Genomic DNA, 10089 nt, shown 5'->3' with positions numbered 1-10089 from the left:
GAGCCAAACACATGCAGACTTCCAAGTTCTCTAAACTTTAAAAATTATCCTTTCCAGCCCGGTCATACAGGTCATTTGTATTTACAGTACACTTTGTCCAGAATGCTTTGCCCACACCTTCACAGAGCGATTCTTAACCCTATTTGTTACCTGCATGCAAGGGCTGGGGGAAGAGAGGCCCCAGGGGGTGAGCATCCTTCCGCACCTGGGGCAGAATCCCTGCATCCGTCTCCAGCTCGCTTTCCCGAGCCTCAACCCCAGACTTTGACATCACACCCATGCAAGATGGGAGAAGAATACATCGGAAACCTCAACGGGCGTGCGTTTTCCACCGCGGGCCCTGCTCCAGCCACCTTTGTAAGCTGCGGTGCCCGCGTCCTGCTGCCCCGAACGGCGAGGGAGGTCCCCCGCGTCCCCGCAGCGGGCACAGCGCTCGTCCCTGGCGCTGGCGGCGCCCTCCTAGGCCCGCCCACCGGATCCTCGGGGACCTCCCTCCGCAGGAGGCGTTGTCAGGGTGAGGACACAGCAGGGCCCAGCCAGTTCCCCAAGGTGACCTTATATCCAGCTCAGCCACCAGCTACCACTCCAGATTCAGAGTTACGGCCCCTCTCTGCGCACAGTCACCTGTGCTCCTTATGTCCCACATTTAAAATGACAAACGCATAGGTAAATAGTATACTAAGACACCCTTTGTTTGAAAAGCGTGATTGTAACATCCAAGAGGGAAAGCAGAAATAACCTAGAGACAATTAAAATTCCCATAGCATAGCGCTTTGGGGGAGATTTGGGGATGGACACACGCCAGGCCACCACCCCACCTCCCCAATGTAACGCTCCTGTTCATGCAAAGTGCCTGTTATTATCACCTCTGCTGTAAAACGCTCTCTCTCAACTTAAAATTATCACCCCTTTCATCTTTGCTGAGGGTTTTCTCTTTGATCCAGAGTTATGTGTGACTTGTCCCGGTGACTGCCTGCAGACTCTTCAGCTGATATTTCTGCCACACTTTTTTAATCTTTTCCAAATACTGTTCCTTCTCCTGCTCACTTTTTCTTGCTGGGAGAAATATCCAGGCTGCATTTGAAACCAGTTTATTTTAAACACTAACACTTATGAGAAGACAGCGTGGTCTTTTAAAAATTAAATGGATAAAGCAATGCCTTGCATAGGTTTTCCTTAAACCAGGAAGAGAAGAGCAGAGAGGGCAAGAGAGGAGATGGGGAGAGAAGGAGGGAAGAAATGGGAGGGCGGGCGGAGAGAGATGGGGAAAGAACTTGTTTCTTGTCAGGCCACATAGGAGTAAAAGCAGAAACCCAGCTCCCTTCCTCCACAATTTGTGGACCAGCTATGTAAATTGCAGGACCTAGAACAAAATGAAAATGAGGGGCCCTTTGTTCAAAATTATTAAGAATTTCAAGTGATGAACAGCAGAGCATTAAACCAAGCACAACCCCTTCTGAATACAGGGCCTTTTGACTGCACCGCACTAGTCCCACCCCTGTGAAGCCAGCCCTGCTTCCTATCATAAATCAGAACAGCAGCCTTGCTGTGCTAGCTGCCACTGTGGACATGGTCAGCCCCTGCTAAGGTAACCAATTTGTCCTGGTTTGCCCAAGACTATCCCAGATTTAACCAGTGAAAAATCTCATGTCCGAGGTATCCCCTTAGTCCCTGACAAATTGGGACAGTTGGGCACCACTTTCTTCTGTGTAGACCAATCCTTGTGACAAAACTGTCCTCTGATTTTTCTACTGGTCTTAATCTCTTCATCTCAGAACCAGCAGTGATTTAGGCCAAATCTGTTTTGATTATTTCATGGGGGTGCACTGGCATTTAAATAATCTCCCAGGTGATTCTCCCAAGTTTCTCCACTCTGTCTCCCCAAATGCTATCTGTGGGTTTCACATGTCTCCTCCATCAGGTCCTGCTTCACCTTGGGCCCCCCGTCACTGTGCTGCTGGTCACCTCCTGGCCCCCCACACCTGTATTCCTCTCATAGGATCCAGCTTCTCTTTATGGGACCTGAGGGAAAGGAATCCAAGAGAGCACTTGACTGCCCAGTCTTTCTGTCTCTCCAAGATCTCTACACCTGGCTATCAAGACTGACTTTCTTTTACTGAAGGACTGGGGACATTTTAAAAGGGAAACACAAGTAAGAAGAAAAAAATGTTAAGTTTTGGGAGTCATCTGCTCACAGACTATAATGGAAATTGAGGTCTAAGATTTGGGGGATGTCAACAATTAAAAGCTCCATAGCAACAGAGGAGAACCAAGATGGTGAAATAGATGGCCCCCAGCATCACTCTCTCCCACAATCGACCAACTCACAACTATTAAAAAGAAAAGACAGCAAAGCTGGGACCGCTAGAGCTCAGGGGAAAAGGAGGAGAGACCCATGGAGTGGCAGGAGATGACACGATGAGAGAAAGAAAGGACTGCTCTGACTGTTTTGAACCCTGGCTGCTTCCAGGCTGAGGCTGCTGAGCACATGGAGCAGGAGCTGGCAAAAGCTGCTGCTGCGCCCTTCATATGAAGTTGCTTGGAGGCTGCAGGGAAGAAGAGGGACTTGGTGGCCCCCAGTCCAGCATGACCACTGACAGGATTCCTTTGGACCCACATAGGAGTGAGGGGCCACAGACAACAGAAAAAAGGAGCCACTCAGAGGCCAGAGAGTCACTGCAAGGGACAGGAACATGGCCCGTCCTATGGGAAGTGTTTGGAGAGCAGGAGGTGGGGGAGATGCACCACCAGGGGAACATTGGGACACAGCATGGACAGCTGATCTGCCCTCCAATCACCACATGCCCACTCAGTGGAGACTGGTCAGGAATACACATCTGCAGGGGTGCAGTTTGCTGAAAAGACTCAGGCCCAGACCAGTTTCCACACAACGCAGGTGTACCAGATCTCACAAGACCCATAAGTACATACAAGGTCAACAACTAAAACCTGAGTTGCACAAAAAGCCTTCCCCAGAGAATCAGCAGTGAAGCAGCTATTTAGCTCAGCCACAAGGCTCAAACGCTAGTTCCCACAGGAAGATCCCCCATTTTAGACCTAACCAAAAGATAGCAAATTAGTTCCAGTACACAGTTTAAGTGGTGGGAACAGTGAATAATCCAACACAGAACTGAAAGAAAAAACAAAATACCCACAGATCAGAGACAAAGTTCCGATATTAACCAGTAAAGGTCTAACACCACCAAGGAAACCTATAAAACCTAGAAGAGCCACACCCCACCAATACCCACATCCAGTCCAGTGACAACCAAGTCTCTGCAGAAGCCCTCCAGGCTCCTGAGATGTGGGGTGCTGAGGGCCTCAGCCACATGCCCCCACCCTCCACACCCAGGCCAGCAAAGGAGCCAGCTGTGGGCCAGCCATGCCCCACGATCCCCAATCAGTCCCCCTCCTACTGCTCCACAATATCTTAGAATGTAAAAAAAATAATAATTAATTTTTTAAAAAGCTACATAGCAATGATCTGCTGATCAAAGAAACTGTGAAGGATTATCCAGAGAGGTTACAGGAAACCCACAGGAGAATGGACTCCTAGAAGCCAAAAAATAGAGGATGGAAATTATCAGCAACTGACCTGCCCACTCCACTCTTTTGTCAAGTGACCCTTGCCTGTTATAACTTACTCTGGTGACTTCTTCTTTCCCTCAATCATGAAATACACAGAACAGTAACTATGATACTCCAAATTTCATGTGAAGCTCAAGCTATTACCTTTTGATATGAGTAGGTCTTCAGATTTTTCTATAACAAAACAGAGGCTCATAAAGGCTAGCAGTCTATGAACTGCTCAAAAGATAGAGCTCCTCATATCTCACAAATACTAAATCAAAAAGGTCTGTGTGCTAAGATGCCCTGGGTCATTGCAGTGAATCAAATGGGCCCTGAAGAAGGTCTTAAATATTTGTGAGAAACAAGGTGACATCTGTCAGGCACTGTACAAACTCTCTCACTAATTTATTTGGACCTAACTACTTAATAACCTGAAATGTTATGTATATTTTTTGGGCTAGGGCCCATGAATAAATTACTGAGTGACTATAGCCATGAACTGAGAAAGTTTGGTTGAAAGAGGTAAATGATTGACCCCAGCAGACCAATCACTCTCTCTGTTCCTCCTACTTGCCATCACTGCAGCTGTCAGCCTAAAAATATGACACCCCAAGAACACAGATATTTTTTCCTTATTACAGCTCTAAGGGAATTATTCCTGTTTAGAAATTATAAACAACCTATGGGTTCAGTGAAATTAGGATTTACAATAGAAACGATCTAGATAGCATACTAAATTAAAATATTTCATTTCAAACCCATGACAAATATGAAAAAATCTAATTTATATTCAGAATATTTTCAGGTTTTATTTCCTTTGCTTTCATCCAAGCACTTCGGGGTTTTTAAAACAAGCAAACAAATAAAACCATGAGGTTAAAATCATAGGCTTATCCTGTTCGTGTCAATTAAATTTGATCAATTCTACGGCCAAAGAGCAAATTTCTAATTCTAGTTTTATACCTGTACTTGTCAGAATAGTCTTGGTTATGTTTCAGTGTGTTCCAAAAAGGCAAACTCTAAAATATCAGTGACTTAACTCAAAAAAGCTTTCTTCCTCACTTACATAGTCTGATGTGGTCTAGATGTCTCTTCCACTGTGTACCTACATCAGCTGAAACACCTGGTCTCCAAGGTCCTGAGTCAGGGAAAGGAGGAGATGCTGGAAACATAGTAGCTATTAATTGCCCCAGCCCAGAAATAACACAGGCTACTGCCACTCACAGCCCATTGGCCAGAACTTGACACATGGCCACAAACTCTCTGCAAGGGATGCTGGGAAACATAGAGAACATGAAGATTTGGTGAACGTTGTCTCTGCCACAATCCATTTGGTTATAGTGACATCAAGTGAAGATATGAATTTAGTAATTCACTTATTCACTTATTGAAAAATATTTTCGAGGACCTATTATGTGTCGGGTGTTGTGATTACATTATAGTAAGGAATGATAGACAATTAACAAGCTAGCAAATAAGAGCTGACTGGTTAGCTCAGTTGGTTAGAATACAGTGTTATAAAACCAAGGCCAGGGATTTAAATCCCTGTACCAGCCAACCACCAAAATAACCCCCCAAAGATGGCGTATTAGTGTATTATTAGTCCATTTCTGTTGCTTATAACAAAATACCTGGAACTAGGTACTTCATAAGAAAATGAAATTTATTGCTTATAGTTTCAGAGGCTGGAAGTCCAAAGTCCAGGGAATACATCTGGTGAAAGCTTTCTTCGGTAGTGACTTCAGTGACAGCAAAGTATCAAATTACAAAAGTCAGGGAGCAGAGAGGAAGACTCCCCTCTCTCTTTTAAAGCCCTCAGAACCATGCCCCCAACCACCATTTTTAATCCATTCAATGCAGCATGGTCCTAAAATCCAATCACCTCTTCAAGACCCCACCTTTCAATTACCATAACAGGATTTTCAACCCTCTTTACACTGTCGCACAGGAGAGTAAGTTTTGGGGGAGACATTCAACTCAAGGCATTCCACCCAGCCCCCCAAAACTCATGTCCTTTTCACATACAAATACACTCATTTCATCCCCCAAATCTTGGTTCAACTCAAAACTCCAAAATTCAAACTCCCATCTGTGAAATCGAAACAAGTTTTCTATTGCCAAGATGCAATGGTGGGACAAACACAGGGTACATATTGCCATTGCCAAAGAGAGAAATAGGCCAAGAAAAAGGGGTAACGGGTCTCAAACAAGTCTGAAATCCAGCTGGGCCGGTATTAATTCTCAAAGCTAGTGAATCAGGTACCTTGACTCCATGTTCCATGTCCTCTACTTGCTGGTGTTGGGGTTGGGTCCCCAAGTTCTTGAGCAGCTCTGCTCCTAGGGCTTTCCTGGTCTCAGGTGATGCTTCAGCTCTCACAGGCTGATGTTACACGCTGGTCACTCCACAGGTCTGGGGTCTCCATGGCAGTCCCACCCTCATGGTTCCACTGGGCATGGTGCTGTTGGGGTTTTTCTGCTGCAACTCCAACGCCATGTTTCCACTCAGCATTGCTCTAGTGAAGGCTATGCAGATAGCCTGCAACAGATCTCCTCCTGGGTCCTCAGGTTGTCCCATACATCCTCTGATATTAGGGTGGAAGCTCCCAAGCCTCCACAGCTCTGGCATTCTGCCAGGCTGAAGACTTAACACCATGTGGATGCTGCCAAGGCTTCCAGCTTATATCTTCCAAAGTTGTGGGTCCAGCCACACCTGGGCCAATTTAGCCACAGCTGGAGCAGCCAAAGCAGCTGGGGTGCTGGTGCTGGAAGCAGCTTCCTGAAGTGGCCCTGGGCAGTGAGTCTGTGGGGGGTGCCTCAGGACTGCTCCACAAGACCATTCTGTCTCCTTTTGGGCCTGAAATGGAAGGGTTGGCCCCAAAGGCTTCTGCAATGCCTTCAGGGCCTTTTTCTCCTTTTGATAATCCCTTTCTTTTGTACTAAACTTCTTAGTGTCATAGCATTTTTCTTCTGAAAATGCTCTCTGCTTCTCTACCACATGGCCAGGCTGCAAATTTTCCAAATCTTTATGCTCTGCTTCCATTTTAAATTCTGGCTTTATGTCATGCCTTTGCTGCCATAACTCAGCATAAGCTGTTGCAAGTAGCCATGCAGCTTCCTAAATGCTTTGCTGCTTAGATAACTCTTCCATCAAATATTCTAGTTCACAACTCTTAAGTTCCAACTTCCACAAAGTCCTTGGGCACGGACACAATGCAGCCAAGTTCCTCGCCAGTTCACAGCAAGGTTGATCTTTGCCCCAGTTTCAAAAAAGCTCCTTCTCATTTCTATCTGAGACCTTCTCCAAATGTCCTTTACAGTCCATTTTTCTATCAGTACTCTCGTCACTACCATTTAACCAATCTCTAAAACATTCCAAACTTTCCTTGGTTTTCTTGTCTTCTAAACTTTCACTAGCATGTAGGCTTTTTCTAGCCTGTTCCTCCAAATTCCTCCAGCCTCTTCTCAACACCCCGTTCCAAAGCTGCTTCCACATTTTTGAGTATTTGTCATAAGCAACACTCCACTTCTCTGGTAACAATTTGCTGTATTAGTCCGTTTCTGTTACTTATAACAAAATATCTGGAACTGGGTACTTCGTAAGAAAACGAAATTTATGCTTACAGCTTCAGAGGCTGGAAGTCCAAAGTCCTGGGAACACATCTGGAAAAGGCTTTCTTTGATGGTGACTTCAGTGACAGCAGGGCATCACTTTACAAAAATGGCAGAGTAAAGAAAAAGAAAGACTCTCCTCCTCTCCTCTTTTAAAGCCCTCAGAACCATGCCCTTGACCACCATTTTTAATCTACTCACTATGGCATGATCCTACAAACTAATCTTCAAGGCCTCACCTTTCAATTATCATAATAGGATTTCCCACCCTCTTTACACTGTCACAGTGGGGACTAAGTTTTGGGGGGACATTCAACCCAAGGCAGATAGCAAATAAATGAGCTAGAAAATAATCACAGATTGTGGTGTGAGCTCTTCATTAATTCATTCAACAAGGCCTCTCTGCTGTAGTGACATTGTCTAATTTTAGATTCTATGTGGATGCTGATGAATCAACTGTAAGACTATTTGCTAGTAACAATACCTCCTCTCTCCTGTAATTAGACCTCAGTGTTAGAATTCTATCAAATTTTATTTATTAACATACAAAATTTTAAAAAATCTTTTAAATTAAAAATTTTAAATTAATTTAAAAAATGATATGTACACAATAATCTCATCCCAAGAACAGGAATATGGAAGTCCATGCATTAACATGCTAACAATTAATATGCCTGGGGTTTGAGATTATAAATAATTTTCTTTTTCTTTTTTCATTTATGGCAACTCACATATATTTTCCAATTCATCTGCAAGGAATATTGCTTGATAATATAATACTGAAAAATAAAATGTATAAAGACTCTGTATGGGTTAAAAAGCTAAATAATGCATGGGTTATATAAATTATCCCCTGAGAACAAAGGTGTAATTTTTTGAGTTTGCTGTTGGGAGAGTAAGAAGGCAGCCAAATTTGGAATGTGTGGGGGTGATCTCACAGTTAGGATTGTTTTTCTCTTGTGGGATGGGAAAGGTGGGCTTTCTTGGAAGAGACAAAAAAAAAAAGGAGATAATAGTGTGATGCTCTCTGGAAAGGGAATGTGGCACTCTTCTGGGAGAAATCTGGGAGGCTTTTCTACCTCTAAATTCTCACTGTATAAAACCAACAGCCCTTCAGGAGGGATTGTGCCACTTACCTGGGTAACAATGCAATGCAGGGTGAGACCTAGAAATGTTGGAAATCAGCCTGCTTCATGGAGTTCCAGGAGCATGGGGGAGCTCCATTTGCTTTGGCCCAAGCAATAAGCACCAGAAAGCACTGAATGAGCCCAGAGTCACTACTGAAGTACACGAACATGGGAAAATGGCAAAGGCTGCCTGGAGAATCTGGGCATAAAAGCAATAATACCTATAATAATAATGATGATGCACAGTTATGGAGTCTTAATAGAATGCCAGGAAATGTGCTACATGTATTATTTGCATTATCTCATTCAATGTGTTGTGTGTAGATTCATTCACATGTGTGCTATATATTTTATCATTTTCATATCTTGATCTTCCCTGTGCTAGCATACTCAGAAGAAGTGTCATGGGAGGGAGAAGAACACTTCAAGGTTCAGGCAGGTGACAATTCCCATGTGCAAAGAAGGGTCCTAGGAAGCATGGGCAGGGAGCCCATGTGGCAAGTGATGCAGAGGTTATATTAATAATACATATGTAAAATGATTTACTATTTCTGGATGGGAAAAAGTTCTGGGTGGGAAAGAATTCTTTTACTCACTCAGGAGTTCTCCACTGAATGCTAAATGAAGACTAAAGAATTAGAATTATAAAAGAAGGCAAGTGGGGAATGATCCAGAACATGGCAATTTATCCTTGCTCTTTTTGTTGCATTCCACTAAGCACCTGTTCAATTCCAATCCCATCTTGGGGCACAATTCTGGGATACTGGAAACATCTCCTTTAAGCCAAAAACGAGGGAAGAGAAAACGCCCCTCCAAAGGGCTGTTTCTGTAGGAACAGGAAATAGAGTATATTTCAAAGGAGAGTCAAAAAGCTGCCCACAATCAAACATATTAATAATTCTGCAGCAGAAAAAATAATCAAACTAAATGGAAAAAATAAAAACAAAAACAGCCTCATGTCAGTTCAGGCCAGGTTTTGTGAGTTCTTTGTAGAGTACCCACCCACATCTGAAATTCTCTAATTCTTCAGAGTTCTGGCTCTTTCGTCATCCCTTTGACTGCATTATTAGTCTAGCATGTCCCTTCAACACTTCCAAATAACCCATGTACTTCATCCACACTTTAATATTTTCTTTTTTAAGAAAACTTAAAAAAAAATTTTTTTTTTAAACTTCAGTTTTCAAAGTTTGAGGATTTGGGAACTGCAATTAAGGGATCAAAATAAAGATCTGTAATTAAAATTTTTACACCTTGGGACCTGCCTGGGGACCTGAGGCAAGGAGAAGGGAACAGACCTCTCTCCCACAACCGGACACACTGAGCCAGCGCTTCAGGGCCCGCCAGGGGAACCAAGGCAAGGAGAAGGGAACGGACCTCTCTCATACAACCAGGGACACCGTGCCAGCACCTCGGGGCCCACCCCGCCCAGAGGCATGCAGAAGGGGACTGGACCCTCCTCCCACACCAGGCACAAAATGCCAGCACCTTGGGGCCCACCTGGGTACCCGAGGCATGGAAAAAGGTACCAGAGCCTCCTCCCACAACCAGGCACACTGTGCCGGTACCTTGGGGCCCGCCCAGGGACCTGGGACATAGAGAAGGGAACTGGACCCCTCTCCCACAATCAGGCACATGGGTACCAGAACCTTGGGGCCTGCCCAGGGACCAGAGGCATGGAGAAGGGGACCAAACATACCCCCAAACCAGGCATACCACCAGTGCCAAGGAGCATGCCAAAAACAGCACCCCCACGTGGGTGGCCCACCACAGCCACCACAATAAT

General features: G+C 44.6%; 1 protein-coding gene across 1 annotated transcript in view; it reads left to right on the top strand.

The window, feature by feature from the left end:
• The first annotated feature begins 285 nt into the window (after positions 1–285).
• The window catches only part of LOC134375065 (serine-protein kinase ATM-like), a 47247-nt gene continuing 37443 nt past the window's right edge, over positions 286–10089 (top strand). Inside the window, 1 exon segment of the mRNA XM_063093209.1 lies at positions 286–602. Coding sequence (XP_062949279.1) covers positions 286–602 — 317 coding nt within the window.

The sequence above is a fragment of the Cynocephalus volans genome, chromosome 4 (genome assembly GCF_027409185.1).
Source record: "Cynocephalus volans isolate mCynVol1 chromosome 4, mCynVol1.pri, whole genome shotgun sequence".
Classification (NCBI taxonomy): Eukaryota; Metazoa; Chordata; class Mammalia; order Dermoptera; family Cynocephalidae; genus Cynocephalus; species Cynocephalus volans.
This window is presented reverse-complemented; position numbering and strand designations above follow the sequence as displayed.